Source organism: Bos javanicus, chromosome 3 (genome assembly GCF_032452875.1).
Source record: "Bos javanicus breed banteng chromosome 3, ARS-OSU_banteng_1.0, whole genome shotgun sequence".
Lineage (NCBI taxonomy): Eukaryota > Metazoa > Chordata > Mammalia > Artiodactyla > Bovidae > Bos > Bos javanicus.
Genome location: NC_083870.1, coordinates 77047697 through 77075552, shown reverse-complemented (window position 1 = coordinate 77075552; position 27856 = coordinate 77047697). Strand labels below are relative to the sequence as shown.

Below are 27856 nucleotides of genomic sequence, written 5' to 3'. Positions count from 1 at the left end.
AGAAAAGTTACTTGACCTCCCTTTCCTGATCTTTAAAATGGTGAAGATAGTATCATGGTGGGTATAATATTCGGAGTAATTTCCACCTTTCTGTAAAAGTAAAAGGCACTCAATGAGTATAAGTTTCTTCTTCTCCTGTCTTTCAGAGATTGTTTTCCCATTGAGACTGATTTGGTATTCCCTAAGGGATCCTTTAGGAGACATTTTCTCTTAATCCTAATCATTGATCACTCTTATGTGTTTACAGAAGAAAGCACTGCATTTTATTCTTCAGCCAGATTGTAGATGATAGAATAAAACAGCCACAGAATTCTTGGAAGGTAGGCTGGCTTTGCTGCCTGTTGATCTTTTTTTGGTTTAGAATATAGTATAGGAACTCTAAAAAGCAGAGCCATTACTTTATCAACAAAAGTCCATATAGTCAAAACTATGGTTTTTCCAGTAGTCATGTGTGGATATGAGAGTTGGACCATAAAGAAAGCTGAGCACCAAAGAAGTGATGCTTTTGAATTGTGGTGTTGGAGAAGACTCTTAAGAGTTCCTTGAGGAAAACAAGGAGATCAAGCCAGTCAATCCTAAAGAAAATAAGTCCTGAATATTCATTGGAAGGACTCATACTGAAGCTGAAACTCCAATACTTTGGCCACCTGATACAAAGAACTGACTCATTGGAAAAGACCCTGATGCTGGGAAAGATTGAAGGCTAGAGAATGGGATGACAGAGGATGAGATGCTTGGATAACATCACTGACTCAATGGACATAAGTTTGAGCAAGCTCCGGGAGTTGGTGATGGACAGGGAAGCCTGGCATGCTGCAGTCCATGGGGTCCAAAGAGTCAGACATGAGTGAGCGACTGAACTGAATTGACTGATAGGAACTCTGTCTAGATTGTCATGAGGCAATTATCAGCTACTAATTACTTATTTTATATTCTCAAAGATGTTATTATTTCTCCTGTGCTATGACAAATAGGGTGTTGAAATGGAAGAAAGCTGACTTCAAACAACTTATTTTAAAAGTAGCTACTTACTAATAGGTTTATTTATCTTAATTTGAATTTTCCCATTAAAACATATTTATTTGTTTTTGGATGGGACATGATTCTCTAGATTCCTCCAGATGAATACCTTTGATTCTTAGAAATCAGGTTACCTAATTTTTTCAATCTGAATTTCTGAGTTAATCCTTCCTGCTTGACTTAAATCTCCCTTATCCTAATTTAAGTTTTTAAAACTCATGTTCTATCTTTGCACTTGTAAAGCAGCTCCTAAGCCTTTTTGGTATAATATCAGCAATGATTATATATTCAATCCAATTGGTGAAAAGGTATTGACAGAATGTTCCTTTAGTCAGATGTGCCTCTCTCCCTTCTTAACACTGTGGCTATCTCCACAGAGCATAGAGCTCAAAGTGGGATCTTCCAACTGGAGAAGCAGGCACAAAGAACTGCCAGACTTTCCTGTGGAAAAGGAATGGGAAGAAGGCAGGGGCTGATTGGCAAGTGTGGGAAGTGACAGTATTAGGAATTCTCTTAAATTTAGAGACTTAAATAAGCACAAAACTAGGTAATTATTCAGTAATTTATTTTTTGCATTTTTAAAATAAATGTATGAATAGCTTTCTTTGTGGAATTAAGTTCACGTGCCACATCTAGAGACAAAATCCAACAGATTGATGTTTATCTACAGTCACATTTTCCATGTTATTTTATGGCATTTTTCTTTCTTTTTTTTTTTTTTAGATATCTAGGTTTACCTAGGAATTACTCCCAAAGAAATAATGATTACATTAAAAAGCCACACATGGGAAATGATGGAAAAGACCAGTAGTTGTGCTTAGATGAGCTCTGTATGATTTTACTTTATAATTTCTGTTTTTTGCAATTTTAGATTTTCTTTGAAAAGTATATTTTAATGAGTACTTATAATCTTAAAAAATGAGTTTGCATTTTATCTAAATAAAGAAATCAAATGGATGCATCAAGTACCCAAGTCAGTCTGTTCCTTCAAGCTGTTTTTACTTAGTCAAACAGGATTAAGATATAGAATAAAAATTTTTGTCAATCTTCATTTTTTTTTGCAACATGTATCTCAGAAAAGAATAATTTTAAAAACAAAAGTGCTTAAACTATATTCATATCTGAACATTAATGACAGTATTTTCTATTTTCTCATTTTCTCTTCAGTCAGGTGCACAGTGCTTAAATGTAATTAAGCAGAAGAGGCAACAAAGTATAACCCCCCCATACACATTATTATCCCCATAATCTGATTTTAAACAGCAATTATGTTTGTAAGTATTTTATGCTATTTAAAAAAAATAGTCACTACTATATGTAATTGCTTTTATGTTATATAAGTTTCTAATAGATAATGTAATCTCTGAGAAGTTATTTGGTTGACAGCCCTCAGTGACTTAGAAACAGGCTTCCTTACTGTGAAATCAGAAATAGTAATAATTGCCTATATTAAATGGAAATATTAAAGTTTAAACCATGAGAATCTTTGAATAATAATACATATGTGCATACAATTACAATGATTGTCTTAGATCAAAGTCCCTGGTTTGAGAAGAAGTTTGATTTGACATTTAGTAACTAAGCCTTTTTCCAAGATGCTGCCTTGACACAGCAAAGCTATATACATATCAGCTGTAGAGGACTTTGGCTTTTAAATGTTAAAAAGTAATAGGAGTAGATGGGTGCCTAAAATACACTTTTATAATAGGAATGAAAAACAGTTTAATAAATTCACATTCATTTTCTATTTGATTGTAAATATATAAAGAGTTTTTAGTTATGATGTGCCTGTCTCACGAAGTACGATTATCTAAATAAGCACTTTTTTAAAAGGAATTCCTTACTCAACTCTGTGCTTTCTGTAAAATACTGCAAAACGGTGTGCATCTGCAAGTTAAAACCCTTATAGACAGCAGGCTAAAGCTAAACAGAATTTGATTGCAGACCTAACTACATTTCTCTGTGTTTTGTCACCAGAAACATGTCATGCTAGAATGTGCTCAGGATTTTTTGAACAGTCCATGAAAGGTGACGGGGATGTTAATCTCCACTTCAGCCCTGGCAACTTCACTCAAGTCCTTGGCATTCAGAATCAGAAGATAAGCAGGCTTTTGTCCTGCCCCAGGGCTCACCACCACACTCAGAACTACACCTGTTAATGAGAAGTTAATAAGGCAGTGTTGAATTAAAAAAAAAAAAAAAAAAAAAGCCCAGAGCCATAGATTAAATATCATTGAAATAATACAGGAGACATTACACTCAGAAATAAAGAAAAACAGATGACCTGATAGCTTGTTCTGACTCTTCTGCCACCTGGCTGTGTGGCAACCATGAAAGTGAAAGTGTTAGTTGCTCAATCATGTCTGACTGTGACCCCATGGACTGTAGGCAGCCAGGTTCCTCTGTCCATGGAATTCTCCAAGCAAGAGTACTCTCCTGCATTGCAGGCAGATTCTCTACCGCCTGAGTCACCAACAAAGCCCATGGCAACCATGAGAGGGATGTTAAATTTTCAAGTCCCCTAGACTATAAGCTCCAGGAAGGGAGTGATAGTGTCTTTCTTGCCCACCATTGTATCCTGATAGCCTACCACAATGGTTAGAACACAGTAAATATTCATTGAATTCTTATTTAATGAATGTTTCTGTGTTTTTATTTGTGTCATAAGATTTAATACCTGCTCTACTTACTGCAAAAAATGTTGTGACAATCAAATGAAACATATATTAAAGATTTTCAAAACAGTAAGGTACATTATTTCTACAATTTCCAAGACCTAGCTTGGACGCTTACTTCCATCAAACAAAATAGGAACAAACTTTTTGCAGTTTTGACTGGATGCACTGCAAATGTAAAATCACTTAGTGTAAAACGGCTCTAAAACTCTTTATTCTATTCATTTCTCTGTGGTCTCCCATATTTTAATCCCAGAGAGTATCACCTACCCCGCTGTCCCAGCTTTGTAGTTGAGTGTATCTGAATTGCTGTTTTATAGACTGTTGCTCTGGATCCCCTTCTAGCCTCAGCTTACTAAAATGAAAAACTAGAATCAGAATCTCAAAGCCTCATTCTCTTGGATCAGTTAGAATATTCAGTTTCTCTCCTTAGAACCCTATTTCTTTTCAGAAATGTATTTGGACTGGAAAGGCAAAACCTAGATAGCATGCTGCTCCTTCTTCCTTCTCGCCTCCATCTAGAGCAGATACTGATATTCCATCGTGACACCCGATGGTGCTCTAAGCATTTTTCCAACAGTACCTAATGAAACCTGACCATAAGATAAAACTTATTTTCAAACACATTTACATTCTTTAGTGCTGTCCTATTCAATAGCAGGAAGGATTATTTCTGAACATTTGGAAATAATCAACATAACTCCTCTCCTAGTGAATTAACTATATGAACTCCAATGAGAAGAGAGGGTTCAGACACATCTATTACTCTCATTACCGTCATCTTCCTCCAAGGCATCTGGGTGAGAAACAAAGATAGGTTCTGAGGGGTATGAATCAGGCTCTTGCCATACCCAGGTTTCTTTAGTTTTGACGTTCAGCTTACAGAGCTGCTTATAAGAAAGAAAAATTAGTCAATAAATTAGTCAGTCAATATGCTTTACTTGACTTACATATGATTCAAGTACTGTTCGAATATTAGGAAGAGGGATTAATTACCCTGTCTGGAACAAAGTGATTCAAGCCAAGTCCATATGCATATGTGTAAGGTTTCCCACCATACTTCTGGTAATTGATTTGAGGAAACTCAAATGCTACAAAATAAAATACACGCTTAGGAAAACTCAGTTACTCTCTCTGAGTGGAACATTTTGTTCTCTCACATGTGAAGTTTTTTCCTATACCATCTCACCTTGGCGAGGCCCTGAAAAGAGAACCTCAGGTTCCAGCCAGATGGTCTCGTCACTGCACAGAATTGCAGTGGCAGTTGTGTTGGGGAGTGTGACTAAATTCTTGCCTGTGTCAGCCTAAGAAAGAGGATAACAGAAACCTCAGTGAGCAAGGAATAAAAATCAAGCAGCTGTGAGAACAGTTTCCAAGTTTAGTTTCCTGAGTTCTTCATTTCTTAAGTCAACATGTAGAAGAATCAGTACAGAAAACTCTAGAAGGGCGAGACCAAGAACACAACTGGGAAAGCTGCCCATGTCCATGTCAGTCACTGACTGTGTATCACTGGGAAAGTCAGTGATATATAAAAGAAATATAACCTCGTAGGCCCTTAGTCTTCTCATCTGTGAAATGAGACTGACCTCAAAGAACATATAGGGCCCTGAGGATGTGGCTCTGGAAAAAGAAGTATTTTGCTTCACAGTAACAAAGACTTCAACCTCTAGGTATCCATACAATGTTTATCTCCTTTAAAGTTAGCTATATTTTGATTTTATTGGAAAAATATCATATCCTTATGTTGTCAAAAAAGAAAACAAATGAAAAAACTACTGGACCTGATGTTTTCTAAGATCTCCTGATACCGAAATTTCCCCCACGTCATTTTTCAGATTATATTATGAAAGGAATGAATATCATGAGCTCTTCAAAGAACATATGCATTTAGTTTTGCATTAAATACCCAAATACATGGTTTGTACTAGACTCTATTCTGGGCACTTGTGATATTTCAGAGAACAGAGTTCCTATTGTTATGAAGTTTACATTCTAATTTGGAAAACTATAAATATAGATAAAGTGTTTAGTATATCATGAATGTGGAGAGAAAAACAGAGCAGAATATGGGGGATCAGAAGTGTGACAGGTAAGTGATTTATAATTTTAATAGGTAGTCAGGATGGGCTTCATTGATAAGGTGATATTTGGGGTAAAACTTGTATGAGATGAAGGAAGCAATGTAGATATCTGGGGAACAGCATTTAAGCAGAGAGAACAAATTGCAAACGCGTGAGGCAGGAGTGTTGTCAAGTGTGGTTGAAGAGCATTAAGGAGACCAGGTTGGCTGTGCTGAGCTGGGGGAAGAACACAGGAGAGGAAGGTAGAAGGGTATAATGGGGTCAGACTGGTTAGAGCCTGATGGGTCATTGTGAGGACTTGGGTTTTTCCTGTGAGCAAGAGATGAGCAGAAGAGTTTGCAAGGCTATCATTTATTTTTAAAAGAATCAGTCTGGCTGTTCTGTCAAGATCCCTTTAAGAATAGGGGATATGCAGGTGTGAAATCAGGGAAACCAGTCTGTCTTGTAGTAGTCTAGTCAAAAGAAAACAATGGTTCAAACTGGGCTAGTAGCACTGAAGTTAGTGAGGAATGGAAGGCAGAGCAGAGGATTTCCTGATAGGTAAGATACTGGATAGGGAACAGGCATGAAATTAAGTGAGAAGTCAAGGATGGCTCCAAGTTTTTGGGCCCAAATAGTTAAAAGTTGGAGTTGTCACAATAAAGATGGGGATTACTGAAGGAGGGATAAATTTTTTTGTAGGGGAAGAGAAGAAGTTTGAGTTTTGTCTTATTAAACTTGAGATATTTACTGAACATCAAAATAAAGACAGCATTGGCAATAACATATAAGAATCTTGAGTTAAGAGGAAGTTGGAAGTGGAAGTGCAGGTTGCTTTAAGGCATGAGTCTTTACAAAGGAGTGAAAGTACAAATAGAAGCAGGACAAAGGGCTGAGTCCTGGTGCCCTCCAACATTAAAGGGGCCACAAGACAGGAAAGAAGGGATAAATGAAGGGGCAAGAAGAGTCAAGAGAAGGATTTTATAAGAAGGCAAAATAACAGCATGATATGCATGAGTTAATGACAAATATATGACAGAGTGGGAGAGTTGTAGAATAATGTCCTGGAGTTGGTGAGGAAGGATGGGAAAGACTAGTTCTGAATAAGATGATGGATAATTCAGTATGAGTACAGATGCTGGTGGGTGGGTAGATGTGGTGGCAGGAGTCTACATTCTTTTCTGATTTCTTTCATTTGTTTCAGTAAAAGAGGAAACAGAGTCATTAATTGAGTATGAGTGTGGAGGTGGGATGTGTTAGAAGTTTGAGAGAGGAGGGTGTGAAATACTTAACTAGGAAAATGAAGTTGGGAAATGTTGCAGTAAGGTTTGTGGTCAATGGGCCAATTAACACAATTGTGTATTTTTAGCACTTAATTTGAGCCTTAGAGGTATAAGCATGGAGTGGGTGGAGAGTTGAATTTAACTAAGATTTATGACTTTGACAAATAAATTCTATAAAGTAAGAAAGTGGCAAGAGAAATGAGGATCTACTCAACGGGGTGATTACAATGATCATGAAATTTTACCTGAATAAGGAGGTAAGATAAGTCTTCAGAGGAGTGAGAGATGGTGAGCAGGTTCAATAGATTGGAGGTTCTGGTGGGAATTGTAATAGGGTTGGTAATCTTGAAAGGTAAGTCAGAATGTGTCCTGTATGAACCAAGGTTATGATAGAAGCACAGTCAAAGGTAATAGCAAGGTCAATTGTATGACTTGGGAAGTGAGTGGCTGAGTCAGAATGGAAGACAGATGGATCAGTGGAAGATGTCAAAGAACTGAGGCCAGGCTGTTGGAAGAATCATCTATGATGTGTATACTGAAATCACTGATTGTTGGAAGTAGATCAGGGAGGGGAGTGTGACACTGAGCCAAAAGAAGAGGGAGTGGTGATTAGTATGTGAAAACAATAATGAAGGGTTTTATATATATATATATATATATATATATATATATGTACACATACCACTTGGGTATATAATTAGTTGAAGTGAGATTTGAAATTGAAAGATTTTAAGGGTGGGCAGAAGGATCAGTGGTTTGGAAGCAGCAAAGTGGAACAAGTGTTCCAACTCCAGGCCCAGTGGTACAAGGGCTGGGGGAGAAACTGCTACCCCTGGAAACTGCTGCTGAAGAGACCAGTGTCCTAGAGAGTATCAGATTTTTTTGGTAAAAGAGATAAGATGGAAGGAACCTTCTGAGCAGAGGATAGATGGAATTTTTCTGGTGATGTACAATGAACTAAAAGGAAATAGTGAAAGATTTTCAGAATTGGGAAGAGAGAGGAGGTGAGGAATGGATCTTGTAAGATTCCGTGAAGTGTGACCTCGAGGCTCTTCGTGGTGATGTTGGGAAGCAGAGAGCAGCATGTATGTATATATACATATTGATATATGACTACCTAAAGGTGGCAAAATAAAGAAAATTTTATATATGTCTCTCTCTCTCTCTCCATATAGAAGACCTGGAAATAACAATTGATCCAACATAGTGAGTCCTTATGATCTGTAGCATTGTATGAATTAAGAAAAAAAAATTAGTTCAAATGTTGATGTTGAACACATTACTTATGGGACTGTAACTTTAATGATTTTACTCTGTTGTATCTTATTTTTTCTATTATTAAATTCAGGCTTTTTAATGTAAGAGATCTGTAACATCATCTTTGCTTTCCAAACCAGCACCTTCTTTTCACTCTCCTTCTCACTATTTTTTTCTTTTTAAACAGATGTGTTTATCCTCTGATACTGCAAACTCACGTCTGACAGTCTATCCTATTGCTATATCTGCATATACATAAAAGAACATACATACAAAGTTATTCCTTGTGACATTATCTGTTACAGTCAAAAAATGGAAATGACTCTGTTGCTCAGCAGTGAGGGACTGCAGCATATTGGTAAAAAAGAACACTGTGTGGTTGAAGAAAGTAAGATCTTCAATATATATTTTAAAATGAAAATAATCAAGGAATAAAAATGTGGATATAGAAAGTTACTTTTTGTGTAAAAAGTGGGAATAATAATTCTATATGTTGACATTTTTTTATATTTTCATAAACAAACAAATGCAAAGGAAAGACATTAAAAGTTACACATAGAAGTGAAGAGGAATGGTATGGAATGGATGCAGACAGTGGTTGGAGTGACACTTTCAGTGCAAACTTTTTTAGATCATTTTGATTTTCTGACCAATTAAATGCACTGCCTATTCAAAAATAAGAAAGATATATTTAAAAATATCACCATTATTTCAATCACTAAACCTGAAGCTTTAGTCATCTTATACTCTTTCCCTTCCTTAGCCCCTCCTTCAATTTGTTTATCTCTTCTTTCTCTAATTTATGATCTAGTTTTCTCTTTATTGCCAAACTTTAAAAGTACAGGCTATAGTAATTGCTATCACATTGTCACTGTGGCTTGAAACCTGATTTCTGCCTCTCTCCCTATTCTCCTGGAGGTCACTAAATCTGGGTTTTGGCTCCTTTTTTTAGCTTCATTTTTTCCAGCTTGCCTATATGTAGCAGTGGACATCAATGAAACCCTCTCTTGCTTTGTCAATGTGGCATTTTCCTCTCTTAATTGTAACTAGGACCCTTTAGTGATTTTTTTTTTCTTTCTTTTTATGATTCCTCTTTTCCTACCACTTTCTGTACATGGGTGTTTCCCCAACTTATGTGCTTGGCTATCTTTTCTTTCAACATTTTCTGGCTGTCAAGTTCCTCATTTTTTAAAATCAACAAATTTGTAAGTTTCTTTTAGAATACTTACTTCAAAGTATGAACTTTTGCTGCTAGCAATGTCTATCCTCATATATTTTATCATCATTTTAATGCCAATAACTATTAGCTCTAGATGATCAACAACATCTTCATGAAGATACCTGGTAGGCTTTCATGTGGAAGTGCAGGTCCTTGTGACACAAAGCAGGGTTAGAAGAAAAGAGCTAATAGTTATTGGCATTGAAATGATGATCAAATATATGAGGATAGACATTGCTAGCAAGAGAAGTTCATACTTCTTTGTTGTTGATGAGAATTATAATGAATATTATTTAACACTTAGTTTATGTGGGGGACTATATTCAGAGATTGATATATATCACCTCATTTATTGATCACAAAAATCCTGTATGGTGGATATAGATAAAGAAAATGAAATAAAAGTATTAGTTACTGAGTTGTGTACAACTCTTTTGCGACCTCATGAACCGTAGCCTGTTGGGCTCCTTTGTCCGTGGGATTCTCCAGGCAAGAATAATGGAGTGGGTAGCCATTTCCTTCTCCAGGGTATTTTCCCAATCCAGGGGTTGAACTTGAGTCTCCTGCATTGCAGGCAAATTCTGAGCCACCAGGAAAGTCCATAAAGAAAGGGGATGTGAAAAGACTAAATGTCTTGCCCCAAATCACACACTAGAAAGCTGGAAGCCCCGGTCAACCTGGGTTTGTCTTCCAGTCAGCCCTTTTACTCATTATTACCCTTTCCTCCTAGTTCTACAGTTCATGTTTATCTCCAAATCTGCTCTGCCTATTGCAGTTCCTATTTCCAAAGGTATCAACACTCTAGACACATAGGGTTTTGCATGTCTAAGACTTAATTCATTCTGCCATCCAGTCAAATGTAGGATCCTTTTTTATTCTAGCTGTAGGAACACTCACTTTTGTCTTTCTGTTGCTACTACCACTACACTTTTCTGGCACCTGAGTAATTTAAATTGTCTCCAGTCTCAGGTCCCTATCTTTCTCCTTCACTTCCAATACTACTTACACATGACACAGCCTTATTTTAGAAAATCAAAACAGCAAATGACCTAGTTATTATTTAGTCCCATTTATTTAGGTTTCAGAGCAGGCAACTGAACTTTGGGGTAACTTGCTCATTGAGAGACTTGCTCAGGGAGGCTGGACATTTAGCAGGAGAGACAACTAGAAGAGTCAGTACACTTGATACCCAGTTCACTAACTCTGAATATGTCTTTCTTCTACTCAAAATCCTTAATACCCTACGACCAGTCAAATAAAACACAAACATTTTAGCCTAGCCTAAAAGCCTTCAAAGATTACCAACCTATTGTTTTAAGTTATTTTCGCCCACTTATCCCACTGTTTTTGTTTATGTTCTAACCAGTTGGATTGCAATCAGTTTTTTGTTGTTTGTTTTTTAGCAATCAGTTTTAAAAGGATTTTGAAAAAAAAAAACCAGTTTTCACTTTGACTCTGTCATAACTGGATTTTGCTAAGTCATGAGCTTCAGTTTCACTTATAAAATGAGGGGAATTGAATTTGCTAATTTTTAAAGTCCCTTCCAGTTCAGAAATTTTGAGCCTTTATGTATAAACACACAGCAGGAGAAAAAATCCTGAGAAAGATGAAACATTCTTGTTATATCTGAAATCTATGTAGAGGGTGTTTACCTTGTCAATATTCAAAGGAAGTACGTATCTCCTAACTTCAGGCTGAGGAGCCTTTCTGGCATTTTTTTTCACCTCTTCCCAGTTCTCACGTAAATTGGCTAAATATAAATAATTATAAACAAATTCAAATCTGCAAAAATAAGAAGTCAAATGTGAGGACAGACAATTAAAATAATTTTAGAGACATGATGCATGTCTTTTAAAAGCAGAAATGCCTGTCTCTTCTTTAGTCTTCAATCTAGAAACTCCTAAAGACTCAGGTATACTGGAACCACTTCTGCCCACTCTGGGTAGAGAAAAGAGTCCTGCTTCATGGATATGTTTAAATAACAGCAGCCTTTGAAACTTTCTGCTTTGTTTCTCTATCACCATTCTGTCTGTGTCTTTAGGGGCTACTGTCTCTTTTAGTGACTTGCTGTTCTGAAGAAAGTATGTCTATCTTTTTTTAAAAAAATCAAACCCAGAGTAGATGCAGTTTAAGGCTCCTTAAAGGATCTTGTTAAATTTGAGGGAAATTAAGTTTAAGTTCATTCATCAAGTCATAGAATCTTTTATTTTTAGGTCTGTTTCATGGACCTGAGCACTTTTCAATCATTAACCATGGTTGTGAGGTTCAGTTTGTGTTTCTGATTACCTAAACTCCCTACAGCTTTTTCAATCATATTTTGTGACTTAAGCAAACTTTTAAAATATATAATTCAGATTAAATGTTGAAAGCAGTATCTCCGAAACAAACAAACAAACCTGATTTCCAGGACCAACTGGAGATGTAACATTTATTCATTCAATGTGCTCTCTTACCCTTTCCAGCAACAGAGATCCACAATCAGAAACTCATGGTCTTCATAGGTATTGATGTGATGAAAGAGGTTAAAAGGAGAGGTCCTGTATTTATTATTGATATACTTTTTTCTTTTTTTGTCAGCAATATGAAGCCAAACCTAAAAGTGAGAATATTTTGATGCATTTAAAAAGAAAAAAAGTATGCATTATGAAACACATATTCTTTGGAATCATAAACCTGACAAATAAATGTAAGACTTACCCCCATGGTTTCATTGGATTCAAAACAATCCATGTAATTGGCTCCCCAAAGACTCCATGAAGAAAGAAACTTGAACAGATTAATTTTGACTGGTGTCTCCACAAAAACAATATAGTTGGGAGTCAAACCAAAACTGTTCAGAAACAGAAATAAACTTGTGAGTGGGAAGGGTTGATGCTCAAACCACAGAGAAATATGTACACATGAGGTATGCTCAGTTATATGAATCAACAGTGCCTACATGAAATTAATTACATTTAAATTTAGGTTTCTGCAAGAAAATGTCATGATCAGGACTGGTATCAAAGGTAGGCAAAGCAGATCTTTAAACTTGAGTTTTCCTGAAGATTCATAGCAGGCCTTCGAGTTACCTATGGACGTAAGATGGCTTGAATCGGTCACTGCAGGGGAATTGTACAACGATCTCTGACTTGCTTATTGGATCTTCCTTGTCTGAAATAAAGTGGTTTTAAAAGGCTGTGGAACAGCCTCTTTTTTTAAATACAAAGCATTTAGAACAGCTTATGCGAGCAAAGAAATACATTTTCAGATCTTGATTTTTTAAAGAGTTTATTTCCATTTTCTCAGTCACTGGCATTTCTGAGGGAAATTTCATGTGGAGCTGCAATCACCCAGGAAAATCCAAATAGCAGCAGATTTGGAAAGTGCACTCAAACAGTGTGTGGTAGATAGAGTATAGTGGAGTCACATCTTACTAACTGGAGGTGGGTTCTAAGTCAAGGGAGTAAGGCAAAACTTTAGTATGGTCAAAGTGACTTTTACAATCTCTTAAATTAGCTGTAAAGTTATGGAATATGTGGTTTTGTTGTTTGTGGGTGCTAAGTCCCTTCAGTCATGTCCGATTTTGTGCAGTCCTATGGACTGTAGCCCATAAAGCTCCTCTGTCCATGGGATTATCCAGGCAAGAATACTGGAGTGGGTTGTCAGACCCAGGGATCGAACCCCTGTCTCTTATGTCTCCTGCATTGGCATATACCACTAGCACCACCTGAGAAGCCCTTTTGGTGTCAATAGCCCTATACAATAATTCTTAAGCACATTAAAGTTTATTTGCTACTAAGGCAGTGTCTTTAAACCTTAGTGTACACCAGAAATACATAAAGAGTTTCTGAAAATACTGAGCATGGGCCCACCCTCAGAGTTACTCATTCAGTCTACCTTAGGTGGGGCTTGAGATTTGTATTTCTAACAGGTTTCCAGGTGATGCTGCTGGTCCAGGATCTAAACTTCACAAATTATACTAAGCAAAAACTAAATAAAAATCCATATATACTCAAATAATTCTATTAACAAGATCAATATCAAATTTCTGACAATGAATGGAGGATGAATGAAGAATTCTAAAGAGTACTCTTCTGTTTTAGCATTCTTTCTCTATAGTCTACATATGAGTTAAAAGGTTTTGTTTGGGAATTAAATACATATAAAATACTAAATACACTTTCATATACATACATATGTTTGTTTGAAAACTTAATTTTGTCTGGCACATGGATAAATGCTCAATAACTATTTGCTTGATTTGAATCTAAATTTTATATGATCGAAGTCACATATACACTATATCTTTGAAACACTGTAGAACAGAACATGGCCACATGCTTTTTGTATTTGCAATTTGTTATTTCCTACCATGGTGCTATTAGGTATTTGTTCCCTTGTAGGGTGAGGATGAGGATAGTTTTCTGAAAATCTGAAAGTAATTTAACAGTCTGTATAGTGCAGTCCTCATATTTCTGATCTGACATCTTGTATTTCCAGTAATTTTCTCACATTATAGATACTTGTTTTAGAAGAGTCAAAGTGGTAAACTGACCTGCTTGTAGTGGTGGGATCTTTACAATATTGTAGGCAATTGAAAAATTTTTCCCAAAGCAATTACCAATGTTGTAAACAGTCCCATCATTTTCAATGTGGGGGTGAGCAGTGGCTCCATTGACTGAGACATAGTTGCAAAGGTCAACCTATGGAAAGAAAAGAGATATCACCCATGTTAAGAGAAAAACTGTATTGCATCTTTGGTCCCTCAGTCTGACCTCACCACGACCATCTGCACCTTCACCGTAAGTGCACTTTCTGTTCCTTCTATCCCTCTGGGGTCCTACTTTCTTTCAAACCTGTGGAAGTTCCAACTTTAGTGCAGAGCTCTTCTCTGACCCCCACATTGACCCTTCATGCCTTTGAAATCTTTAAATTCTCTCTGACTGTGTTCTTCTGTTGATGTAGACCATGCATTGCTCTGGTTGGTTATTTTCCTTTTGTACATACAAGCTGTCCTCAAACAGTGATAAATTTTAATCCTGAAACGTCTTTACATTTTCCTTATTGAATTACATTGAACTGCATGTTGATAGTTATTAATTTTCATTTTACAAAAATACAAATTTTGTATGATACAACCTAAATACCAAATCCAGTGTCTTACATGTAGATGAATTTGGAACTGAAATAAACCTCAGAATTCTAGTATAGAAAGTCTTAACCTAAATAGACTTCAGGGGAACCATGAATTCCTGGAATTAATGGAAACTTCTGAAGACAGGATTCAGTACTTTAGTTGAATTTGGATTCTCATAAAAAATTCAAAACCATAAATCTATCACAAATCTCTCAGTTTACATAAGGAGAACTTGAGGAATCATAGAGGTCAAGTGACTTGTCAAAAGATGCAGAGTACTAGAATTTCTGCTTGGGACCTACTCGGTAAAGATTTATTGAATAAATAATCCATGATTATATATTTATCTAATCAAAGTTCTTTCTCTTTGATTAAGAGAATATGTTTTAAAGCTTAGGGAGTTTTTAGCACTCATTTAAATATTAGGCAAGACATTCATTCAGTCAGTCATTTGTCAAGTACTCATTGGGCTTCTATTATATGCCAGATGCTGTGTCAGTGTCTAGGAAAACAGAGATAGTCCTTACTTTTGAAAATTTCAGTATTGATTGACAGTATCCAATACTGTAGCCACATGTAGCAATTTAAATGTAAGTTAATCATAATTAGATAGAACTTCAAATTCAGTTCCTCAGTCACATTAGCCACATCCATGTATTCAACAGCACTTGGACAATGTAGATATAGAAATGTTGTCTACAAAGTTCCATTGACAGCACTGTACTAGACAACTGATTGGTTCAAGACTGAGAAAGGAGTACAGCAGGGCTGTCTGCTATCACCCTATATGCTGAGTATATCATGAGAAATACCAGGCTGATAAGTTACAAGCCGGAATTAAGATAGGTGGGAGAAACATCAACAACCTCAGATATGTGGATGATACTACTATAATGGTGGAAAGCAAAGAGGGACTAGAAAGCCTGTTGATGAGGGTGAAAGAGGAGAGTGAAAGAGCCAACTTAAGACTAAATATTAAAAAAAACTAAGATCATGGCATCTGGCCCCATTACTGCATGGCAAATAGAAGGGGAAAAGGTGGAAGTAGTGACGGATTTCTTCTTCTTGGGCTCCAAAATCACTGCAGACCATGACTATAGCCATGAAATCAGAAGACAATTGCTTCATGGCAGGAAAGAGATGACAGGCCTAGACAGTGTGTTGAAAAGCAGAAATGTGATTCTGCTGACAAAGGTCCGTATAGTCAAGGCTATGGTCTTCCCAGTGGTCACATACGGTTGTGAGAGCTGGACCATAAAGAAGGCAGAATGCCAAAGAATTGATGCCTTCAAACTGTGGTTTTGGAGAAGACTCCTGAAAGTCCTTTGGACAGCAAGGAGATCAAACCAGTCAATCTTAAGGGAGATCAACCCTGAATACTCACTGGAAGGACTGGTGCTGAAGCTGAAACTCCAGTATTTTGCTTATCTGACATGAACAGATGACTCATTGGACAAGTCCCTGATTCTGGGAAAGATTGAGGGCAGAAGAGGGTGTCAGAGGATGAGATGGCTGGATAGCATCACTGATACAATGAACATGAACTTGGGCAAACTCTGGGGGATGGTGATGACAGGGAGGCCTGGCATGCTGCAGTCCATGGGGTTGTAAAGAGTCAGACATGACTGGGTGACTGAACAACAACACTAGAACGATGAGCTGGAATAAGTGTAGTAAGTGCAAAACCATATCTGTAAAGAAAAGCCATTTAACCCAAACTGGGAGATTAGGTAGGGCTTCCCAAGGGCGATGACTCCAACTCATGTTGAAAGATGAGTAAAAGTCAGTCAGATGCAGGATAACAATGTGTTCCAGGAAGCAGGAACCTTACTGTAAAGGCATAGAGTTGTAAATAGTGAATGCTGCTTGGGGAAGTCTAGTCATTCAGTATGGCTGTGGTGAGGAGCACGCATGGAGAAGGAGAAATAAAAGTGGGCCAGCCACAAAGGTCTGTGTTTTAACTTTATCTTGGAAACTGTGGAATAGCACATTTATACTTGCATTTTAGAAAAAAATTGCTTCTACTGAATTAAGGAAGCTGTATTTAAGGGAATCAGTCTGGAGGCAAAGGTACTTGTTAGCAGGCTATTTCAGTCATGGTAAACAAATAAACAAACAAAAAAACCCCTCAAATACTACATTTTTATATGAAGTTAGGGTATAGTGCTGCTCACAATGAAACCTGACTCCTAATAAAGTCTATTCCGGAGCCATACCATGAACTTCACACTTCCAATTAAATTACCATGGCAATCTGATACACTGTCAAAGTCAAAAGAGTAGTTTAGAAACTTAGTTTCAGAACTTCTGTAAATGATCTACACACACAGTCATATGTGGTTACAAACATACATCTAAACCAAGAAAAAGCTGCTGAGAATATGTTAAACCTTAGTAAACAGTCTGTGGGATTATAAATCAGCCTGTAGTATTGAGACCCAGTGTTGTGACTACTTTCCTTTCTATTCCTATTACACTCAGTTTCTCCTTTTGGTCTTCGGTTCCACCAACTGGTCTCCTAGTTCTTTTGCCCTCCCATACAGCTTATGCATAGCTTCCAGATTAAATAACCTAAAGCTTTACTTATACCACTTCTCTGAACAAAAACTTTCAGTAGTTTACCATCAACCAAACAACTTATTCAAAATTTTTGTCAATTATTCAAACTTCTGGTTTCACTCTACCCTTGACATGCCATGCTTTGAACATTAGTTTGCACCTAGAAGTGCTATTGTCCCCCAGTGGGGAAGTGGAAATGTTGGGGAGCATTTGGGGTTTGTGCAATGATTGAGGACATGTCTGGTGTTTAGTGGGTGAGACCAGGGATGTCAAACCTCTTCAATAGGTGAGACAGTCCCCATAATGATGAAGTGCCACTGGCCCAATGCCAATGCCACCTCCATTGAGAAATACTGCAATTCTAGCCAAAAAAAATTATTCTTTATTCTCCAGTTTCCCACCTATATTCATTTGGTCATGGTACTTCTTATATCTGAAATGCTCTTTTCCCAAATTCAATGAAGTTTTGCCTTCCCTCTAATTTCTAACTCAAATACGATACTTTTAAACCTTCCTTGATCTGCCCCGCTTCACACACCTCAATACTGCTAGAAGTAATCTTTATATGCACTTCCATAGAAGGTTTCCTTCTGTGAAAGGACTTACTATATTCTGTGTTCTATTATAGTTAAGTAATATATTAATTGATTTCTCCACCTAGCTGTTAAGTGTTCTGAAAGCAAGAATGATGCCTTGAAAACACTGGGATGACCCAGAGGGATGGTATGGGGAGGGAGGTAGGAGGGGGGTTCAGGATGGGGAACACGTGTACACCCGTGGCAGATTCATGTTGATGTATGGCAAAACCAATACAATATTGTAAAGTAATTAGCCTCCAATTAAAATAAATAAATTTATATTAAAAATAAAATAAAATAATTAAAAAATAAATTCACAAAGCAAAAAAAAAAAAAAAAAGAAAACAGCTGCAACTTAATAAACATTGGTTGAAAATGTAGATCTGTCTTACTGAATGCTGCACTGAGACTGCCTCATATCTCAGCAAAATTTATCACTTTCTAATATTGCTCATGTGTTTCTTTATGCTTTTTCATTTAAGGTATGGCTTTTATTTCTAACAAGAAGTTCTATAAGAAGGTGTAAAATTGATGCAACACACTTTCTTAGAACCATGAATTTAATCTTTTCAATATTAAATGTGCCAGTTTCATGCTAGCCTATAAAAACCATGAAGAGCAGGGACTGTGTTGTCTTACTCACTGGTGTATCTTTTGCATCTAGCATACATTCTGGTACATGGAAGGGACTTAATACTTGTGTCACAAATAAATATGTTAGGCATTTTATACAGTTTTCCTCTAATTAACACAATAAATATTTAAAATTTCACAGATGAGAAGAAAAGTCTGCCTTATGTCACATAGCTAGTAGTTGATGACAAAGCAGGGATTTGAAACTTAATCTATTTGGCTCTCATATTCTTCCAAACAAAATGTATAGTGTACTTAATTCTAAGGTACAAATTCTAAATTCCTAAGCAATATCTTTTGAGCACTGTGTCCTACCTGCTTAATTGTTTCCAAGGTCTCAGGATTAATCTTTGTAATGAAGTTGGTCTCTGTGCAGGCATAGTAATCTTCCCCCACTGGGTAGATATTAACAAGGGCATTGTCAGTAACCTCCACTCCTCGGAAGTAAGAAAAAAACCTGTAGAAGCAAATGGATTTTTTAGTCCAGTAACTTTCAAGCCATGAGAGAAAAATGGCTAATGTGAAATGTCTTTAATAACATGCAGTTGGGTTTCAGAAACCTGGAAAATATATTCTTGCAGGGATCTGGGAAAGCACAGGTGCCAAATTCTGTTATGACGATCCTTTTCTCAGTCATTGCCCGTACGTAAGCATCAGTGCGGATGAACCTGAAGGACATTGAGACATGGGAAAAGTCACAGAGAAGGGGAATTAGTGTAGTCCCTGGGGAGCATAGAAGGTCATTCATGTGCCCTTATCAAGAATCATAAATTCACAACATGAAGAATGAAGAGTTAAGTCACTTTCTTGGGGGTGACTGAAGGAGAAGAAGACAATGTGCCATGAGCTTCAACTATAAACTTCACAGTGACAGATGAGGAAATCAAGGCTCAGAGAAGCTGATGATTGGCATATATAGCCTGAGCCAGAAAATATGACTTTTCCATATAATATTATGCAGCCCCATGGATAGTTCAAATTGGGCCTCTGACTTCCTGTAGCCTATGACTCACCAGCCTACACTGAGCAGGGAGGTATAGAACATGGTGTGCTGAATTAGATTTCCTTCAATCTTACTTATATTCCTCTAGTGTTTTTCTTAAATTTAAAATTTTATTTTGCTACTTTTAAAAGTAGATATTTTTGAATCCAGTCTCTTACACAGGCAGACCTCCTCAACCATATCCCAGACTAGACAGCATACGTTGCCTAGGGTTTCTCATGTGGAGAGCCAATTAAAATTTGATTTTGTACTTTTGTGAAGAGGAAAAAGTACCAAGGTCTTTAGAAGGCATATAAAGGCTTTCTCTGACCTCCAAAATAAGCTTTCATAGCTAAATTTTTGCTTGACCTGATCTGTTTCTCTTCTAAAACAGTCCAAGTTATCCCAACTACTTCAAGACTCCATTTATTCTTGCTTTTGATGTCTCTTCAGAATGCCTGAAATCTGTGGTGATCAACAAAGCCACTAACAGGCCTGAATATTAAAACATAAAACAAAGTATTTATTGTGGTGCTAATGAGTCTTTGTAATGAAGTTGGAGTGATGGCTTAGGGCCTCAAGCCTTTTAGCAACCATCTCCTGTTTTTAGAAAACTTATTCCTGGTATTATTATGACATATTTGGTCCTTGCCTACTCTGTGACACCCCCTCCCTCCTTCCCATTGGCCTTTCTGATTATAAAAAAGGAAAGAAATCAAGCAATCCATGGTCTAATAATAATAAAATGACTATTATTATTATTAAATGCTTCTGATGGACTAAGCACTGTGTTCTCATTTTATCCTTGTAATAAACTCTGAAGTAAATTCTTTTACTTCTCCCATTTTTATAGATGACAAAACAAAGAAGTAGAAGTTAACAACTTGCCAAAGGGCACCCACCTAGGCAAATGGTATCTAGGGCATATAGGATTTGATGCCAGGCATGTCAAAGCCCAAAGCCCTAGTTCTTTGCTGTTTCTTTATCCTGTCCTATAGGTCCCAGGTGTCCATGCAGACTCATGGCCCAGGAGGATTCTGAATGGAGGTGAATATAAAGTCTCCTCTTGGGTTCAGGAGGTTAAAAAGTACATGCAAGGAGGAGCTGAGCTAGGCCCCAACCCTAGGAAGGGGAGTGGAACCTAGTGTTCTTTACCTTCTGTGGTATGTGACATGTCCTTCTTTAAAGTCAAACTTGTGTAGGAGGGCTTGCCCATCAAACAGGTGGTAAAATGGTTCCGATCCAACCTCAAAGAGTCCTGGCCCACATCGAAGGAGACTGCCGGTTAGCCAGAGGGGGATCCTGCCTGTGAAGAAAGCGAGACACAGAATCTTGTTTCTTATACCTGCTCTGCTCACCCCTGGTAAGGAGCAGTAATTATATAAGCCATCTGGATGGGCAGCCTTTTACTTCTAAAGCTGGCAGTGATTTCCATTCCCAGCTCTTACGTGGGGTAGCTCTCAGCAAATGCCTGCTGGCTGACTCTCTTTTTTCTAGGGGACCAATGGTGGGAAATGTGGCAGCATCTCTGAGTTTAAACAAAAGGTTGGAAGGAGACAGGGAATAACATCTGGAATGGAAAGGGATTCTTCATCTAACAGATTTTCCCAGCTACCAATACATTTGCATTTTTACCATCTTACTTTTAAGAAAAATTTTCAAATTTTTTGATACAGGAGGAATGGATTAGAAGTAGAGATCAAGATACTAAAAAAAAGATGTGTCAATAGAACAAACCATTTCTGTGAAACAATAGGCTACTGGCTTTTAAAATATAGAGCTAAATTCCTTTGAGAATATGGCTATTGTCCAGATAAAGGTCACCTTGCTGTAGCAGAAAGTACACAGGGCTGTCAGAGACCTGAATTCTGGTTCAGGATTTGCTGTGTGCTATCTCTGGGCCTCAGTGTCCTTCTCTGCAAAATGAGGGACACACAATAAAGGTTTTAAGGCCATTCAGTCTAAACAGGTTGTGCCCTTTGGTCCTTTGAAAGTATAGCATATGGCAGTATTTGTTTAATCCTTGTCAACTCTCCAACCCGAAATGTATTATTTCATACAGCTCAGTTTCAGCAGTCCACTTTATACAGATTTATATTTCTGATAAAAATTTGAAAAGAAGACATGGCTCAGCTAAAAGACACACCATTAATTTGATTGCTAGCATCTAGACTGTTAACATCAGAATCTAGTTGAGAAAGAGCATTGGGTTCATCTTTTCTATTTTCCAGAAGAGGCAATTGGGAGGAGACAGTTTAAAGATGACAAAGGTATAGTCCCAGTAGTTAAGGAATTCCAGTTAGGTAGCATTTTTAAAATATATATTTTAGAAAAGTAAAGAAAAGGGGAAATGGGTTCTTGGTATAAAAAGCCCAAATCTCCAGATTCCTCTCTTTGTAGCCCACAGGGGTACCTATGCTGAGAGATGCCAATGAATAAGGAGACAGCAAAGAGAGATGGCTTTCTTGACAAAAAAGAGAAGATGGCTTCAAGAAAGCTGAGACCAACCTGTAACATGGGCTGTGAGCGGTGAGGATAGTTCCTCCACAGTTTCAAACAGTTTCTTGTAACCACCAGCTGGATGTTCAACTCTGAAATGGTGGAATATGAGGAAGAAGTTCATGTGGAATCTCAGGGAATCCATGGAGACAGAGGCAGAGCTCCAGGAGAAAAGATGTCCTCTACTCAATGCTGGTGTGTACTGCCAGTCTAGCTGGAGCTGGGAGTACAGTGTTTTGGGAGGAGATGTGGTGGTGGTAGAAACCGGGGAAAGGTGGCAGAATGTATTACGTTGGCAAAGGGGCCCAGGTTGGTTTTTCTCCTTTGATGACAAGGAAATTCCCTTTTAATATTACAGTTGACTTGCCTTCTGCAGTTTTCCCATATTTCTGAGGACAAGTCAATAAATCCCATTATCATTGTCACTTCTCTTCCTGACCAAGTCCTTCCCACAGAATTATCCTACCATGTCAGTACCCTTAGCTTACTGCATTATTCATTCTCTTGACTCCCAGACAGTTGCATTCCTCTCCCTCTTATGAACTGGGAGACCACAGGTTTTGGGGTCAATACCTCATCCTTTGCTATTCATGCATATTATATCATCTCTTCCCACTGTCTTATTTTGTCACCAATCTCCAAGAGCTTCACTACATTTTAAAAGTAGTCAGACAAGAATATTTAGGTCATATATACATATATATATTTTTTAATGTTCTTCCTTCTCACTTTGGCTCATATAACTTCTTAGAGTGAGAGCTCTGACAAGACTGCCTAATTTAGGCAGTTATCTTTTATTAAGCATTTACTATGTGCCACATACCATCAAAAGGAATTTCTATGCTCTTCATTCATTTAAATATCACAGCACCAAAATGAGGTAAGTACTACTTATCCTATATATGGAAAAGCCTAGACTTTAAAAAGTAATTTGCCTAAGATAACACAGTTAGGAAATGACTGGAAAAGAAGTGGAACCCAGGTCTGCCTCATTGAATCTTCATGCTCACTACTGCTTCCAAGGACCATTCCAAGCCATAAAAATCCCACTGTAACTTAGATCTTCCTTCTAGATATTTGCTTCAATATGTATATAGGAGGAAACAAACTCTCCCACCAAGACCCAAGGCTTTCCTTAAATGGATCATCAGTTGTCTTCAGGAGTTCTTGAAATAGCTCATTTACCATCAACACACTAAGGCATTAATAAAAAAATCTCCCAGAGATACTTACTGGCTGGACATTTTCTCTCAGTAGAGGATTGAGAGTTCTGGCACCAACTGTGGACTGAGGAAGCAAGTCCTCAGCCAGGGGCCTTTATATGCCTTCTAAATCCCCCTGAAAGGAGCGATGGCTTTGGGAACCTGTTCCCACCCTCCTCAGCTGAGAGAGGGAAAACAGAAGTGGCTTTCAGCACTCAGATACTTCTGATACTTGAGCATTAATTTGGGCTGGCTGCTCGCTTAATTGTTTTTTGGCCATCTTCCAGAGACCTCAATCCTTCCCAAAGAGAACAAGAAGTGGATTAGAAAGAAAGGAGTTGTGTGGTAGTGGCTAGCATCAGGCCTGAACTGATCCGTGTCACCCCACGGGAACCTGGCATCCTTCTCTGGTGCCCACTTCCCTCTTCTTCTATGCCCTCGTCTTTATCCTCATTCACTATTCTTTCAATTACTTATTTTTGAAAATATCTGTTACTCATTGTCTATGGAGCAGGCATGGATAAGCTATTTCTGTCTTCACAGATCTTGTATCTCTACAAGAATGACAAGAAACTAACAAGCTATTCTATAAAATTTTATCAGTGCTATGATTGGAGAAGTATGGAGTGTTATAGAAGCACACTGCAGTACCTCTCACCCTCTTTGGTCACCTTTTTGATCCCTTTCAGGGCCCATTTCTGACCAGGCTGAGGAATTCAGCTGTGTTCTTTTGATGTGCTGCAGATGAACCCCTTTTGATACCCTTGCTTGTCACTAAAGCTTGCCTGAACTCCACGTCACCTTCCTATTCCTTGGTACATGTGCTGCACTCAGAAAGTAAATAGCAATATTCCATTCATATTTCCACACTCTTTTCATTAAGCCTCAATAGTTTGTCAGCACAAATGTGGTACTATCCAAAGGGGTCCCCAGGAACATACAAGATATATGCTATACCAGCTGATAACTTTAACATTTTTAAGAAACTCATTAACTTATTAACCTGTTAAACTCATTAAACTATTTAACTCATTTAAATATTAATAAGTGGTTAGGCTACTTATCCTCAAGATCTTCAACAAATCTATAAAGCAGTATATCTGAGCACTCTCCAAGATAGGTGACAAAACCTTACTTTCCCAGCATGTTTTGCAGTTAAGATTCAGGCATGTGACCTGGACTCCATCAATCAGAGGCAAGGGCAAAAGTCTTAATGGTAGCACCCAGTGCCCAAGATCAGGGGTATCTCTATTCATCCAAGGCATCATGGTGTGGAACCATTCTACAGTGGGGCCTGGAGCATCATCACTGGCCTGGTAGTCTCCAAGTCTCATTTTTTAGCTATCCTGGAGATTCTATTAGCTATCTAGTATTTAAAATTTGTGTGTGCAGCTTTGATTAACTAGAGGTAGTTTTACTATTTATAACTAAGAATTCTGTATCTAGAAAATAATGATAATATAGGATACTATAGTATCACATAGAATGAACATCTGTATTAATGTATGGAGAATTTTTGAGAACGTATCTAAGATGAGATAGGAAGAATACATAAGCACTAGCCAGTCAAAGCGCAGGGAGAAGAAAGTTTAGGAACAGTCTGGAGGAATTTACAAAAGTCTGGAAGTGAGCAAGATTTGGAAAAATGGCAAGAGATGAAGTTAGACTAGAGATAATCATAGGCCAGATTTTGCGGAGCCCTGTGAACTATGAAAAGAATTGAGACGATTCTTTAGTTACTGCGTTATAGTTTTCGTGTTTTTTTCTCACCCGGGAGTCGCCGCTTTGGGAAATCAATTAATCTCAGGCTTTGCTGTTTCCACATCTACTTCCTGATCAGATGCTTGCACTTCCAGAGATTAAAAAGTAACTGTAGAGAAGAAAGGAAGGGGCTGTAGTAGAATCAAGCAGTCATTCCCTGAGAGGCCTCCTGGATAAGGAGAATTTCCTTGCTTTTTTAAGTCAACTGCCAAAATTCGTTGCTTCGCTCCTATTCCTAGAGCTTCGGTTGTTCTTTCACGTCCCAATTCCTCAAGAGCACTGGGCGACAGAGTTATGGAGAAACGCCTGCAGGAGGCTCAGCTGTACAAGGAGAAAGGGAACCAGTGTTACCGGGAAGGGAAGTACCGGGATGCTGTAAGTGGGTACCATCGAGCTCTGCTGCAGCTGCGGGGTCTGGATCCAAGTCTGCCCTCCCCGATACCTAATCTGGGACCTCAGGGCCCGGCCCTCACACCTGAACAAGAAAACCTACTTCACACCACCCAGACAGATTGCTACAACAACCTGGCTGCCTGTCTCCTTCAGATGGAACCAGTAAACTATGAACGGGTGAAAGAGTACAGCCAGAAAGACCTGGAGCGGCAGCCTGATAATGCCAAGGCCTTGTATCGGGCTGGAGTGGCCTTTTTCCACCTGCAGGACTATGACGAGGCCCGGCACTACCTCATGGCTGCTGTCAATAGGAAGCCAAAAGATGCCAACGTCCGGAGGTACCTTCAGCGGACACAGTTGGAACTCAGCAGCTACCATCGGAAAGAGAAGCAGCTCTACCTGGGCATGTTTGGTTAAAAGAAGAAAGATACTCCTCCACTTGAACTTAGATGAACCATTAGAGACCCATCAAAGGGAAACCTGAGCCTCAGCAAGAGAAATTACCCCCACACCTCTGACTGAGGTGAACTTCTGTTTTGCTTCTAGTGCTGCACAAACTCTTCTATCACTTACATAGTCCGTGTTTTTGTTTCCCCATCTTTCTATTTATATGGCTTTTAATATATGGTATTATATATCAGAAACATTTGCCTTGAGAAATACAACCAGAAAACACTCATCAGTTATAGGTGGATTAATCATAGCTCTGGCATAGATTTTGATGATAGATGTTGGTAGATGTAGTCATATACAACGGATAAGGCTTAGCAGAAGATGAAGTAATAAGGACAGGCAGAAAGGAATGTTTTCCCTTCGTTTCCTCAGATTTCCAAAGCCAAAATGGGAAGCCCTTACACAGGTCACAAACTGGCAAATACATACTGTGAAACTAGACAATAATAAATTGGACCCACATGCCTCAAAATGAAAGATTTAAAAGTAACTACTTCATTAATTCCTTTTTCTTAATGTTCCACATACATTGAGATTCTTTATCCTCCACAAAAGTATCTAGTTCCTCTTGTTTCTCTTGATAATTTCTAACTATTGTAGCCTTGCTATTGCTCACACTCAGATCATTAATGTAGTATACTTATTTATTTTTTTTTATTAAACCCTTCTGTCTTAAAACCCCTGGAGTCAAGCATCTAAGTATATATTTTATAACCTTTCAAAAGACCTCATGCCAGAAAACTTGTAAACGCTTGAATTTTTAAGTTGCATACCTATAGGATGCTCATTTCTCTAAGAAAGGCAAGAGTTTACCAAGTCTTCTAGAAACAATGCGACAAAGAGCAGGATAGAAATATAGATCTGTTTTTTACCTGTCACCTTGTATTTTGTAAGAACTCCATTCCTTAAAGAGGAGGGAAACAGTGAGGAAAGGTTCTCTTTCCTTTGTGCCTTTTAAGCACCGACAGAACTTTCTGGAAGCTTTGTTGGGCACAGGTGCAGGCTGCAGATCTGGTACAGCCATGGCTCCGTAGGAGGCTTCCTCAACTGGAGCACCTTTATCATTCTGCACACTTATTCTAATGTCCACAATGTATGAGTTGTACAAGAGTAGATGAGGCCATAATAGCTCTGCCTCTATATTTATGAATGAAAGGAATAAGGACATGTCATTAGCCATCATATAAACACAGTTTACAGACAAAAACTTCTTGGTCTTGCCAAGTGTACATGAGCTCTTCTCTCTTAATCAGTAATGTGTCTCTCTTGATGAACTAGGCTCCTCTTTATATCTCCCTGTACTCTTAAATAGTACAACCATCAGCTTATAACAAAAAGTCTTTATACCAAATAGTCTTTTAAGTCCAAGGACACAGCTAACAAAAGAGGAATATTTTATTCCTCTTCCAAGCTTCTTAAATTTCTAAGCCTAGACTGTTGCCAAATTATGTCATGGTTGTGTGTTATCTTTGTTTGGGGCTGGTTTTGCTTTCTGATTTTCTCTTTTTTCCCCACTAAGACTTGATGTTATAGTAAGCTATGTTCTGTATCAATGAGGAAAAAATAAAGCTGATATTTAAAAATGAAAAAAAAAAAAAGAAATTGATACCCATATCATGAGAACAGAGGGAGTCACTGAAATATTTTACCCAGGAGACTGATCTGATCTGATCTGCTTTTTATTAAGACCACTCTGATTACATTGTGGACAATATGTTGGAATAGCAGACTTGGGCAATATAAACTAGAAAGTGACCAAATAAGTGAAGGTAGTTGATGAAGGGGAATGGGTTGGCAGGGGGGTGGGGGGTGGGAGGATATGAATGGTCAGATTCAAGAACTATTTCAGAGGAAGACTGATAAAACTCTGTGCTTGGTGAATGTATGGAGAAATAAAAGGCAGAACAAGGTTTGCCAGAAGGTTTCTGACTTGAAATATGGTACAGTTCAACGAGATAATGCACACTCTGTGTGATATTTTAGCAATGCAGAAAAGGAAAAGCATGGATTTAATATAGTTATTAAAAGAAAGACATTATTGGGAGTTGTGATAGTTTGAAAACTTTATAGGGAAATGAAATGAGTTGGAATCTGAATGACAGCCTAGGTATGGAGAAAGTGTAGAAGATGGAGAGGTCACTTCTGGTGAAGGGAGAGAGTGAAGAC

At 37.9% G+C, this 27856-nt stretch overlaps 2 protein-coding genes across 4 annotated transcripts; one reads left to right on the top strand and one right to left on the bottom strand.

Moving 5' to 3' along the window:
- Nucleotides 1-1723: 1723 nt before the first annotated feature.
- Nucleotides 1724-24932, bottom strand: RPE65 (retinoid isomerohydrolase RPE65). Of its 3 annotated transcripts, XM_061411631.1 has the most exons (14): nt 24854-24860; nt 21891-21973; nt 20538-20688; nt 18961-19068; nt 18716-18857; nt 14049-14196; nt 12583-12664; nt 12212-12344; nt 11968-12107; nt 11167-11296; nt 4885-4999; nt 4692-4786; nt 4471-4582; nt 1724-3172 (listed from the first exon to the last, which is right to left on the bottom strand). In XM_061411631.1, exons 4-14 carry the CDS (start codon nt 19035-19037, stop codon nt 3021-3023), a joined length of 1326 nt encoding a protein of 441 aa, XP_061267615.1. In that variant the 5' UTR covers nt 19038-19068; nt 20538-20688; nt 21891-21973; nt 24854-24860; the 3' UTR covers nt 1724-3020. The 3 variants fall into 3 exon arrangements, with proteins under 3 accessions (XP_061267615.1, XP_061267613.1, XP_061267614.1); XM_061411629.1 differs by lacking the exon at nt 21891-21973 and having other exon boundaries at nt 24854-24932; XM_061411630.1 differs by lacking the exons at nt 1724-3172; nt 4471-4582; nt 21891-21973 and having other exon boundaries at nt 4633-4786; nt 24854-24932.
- Nucleotides 24876-26124, top strand: LOC133244437 (tetratricopeptide repeat protein 9C-like). Its single transcript, XM_061411632.1, has one exon. The coding sequence runs from the start codon at nt 25139-25141 to the stop codon at nt 25652-25654; it is 516 nt and encodes a 171-aa protein (XP_061267616.1). The 5' UTR covers nt 24876-25138; the 3' UTR covers nt 25655-26124.
- Nucleotides 26125-27856: the final 1732 nt, after the last annotated feature.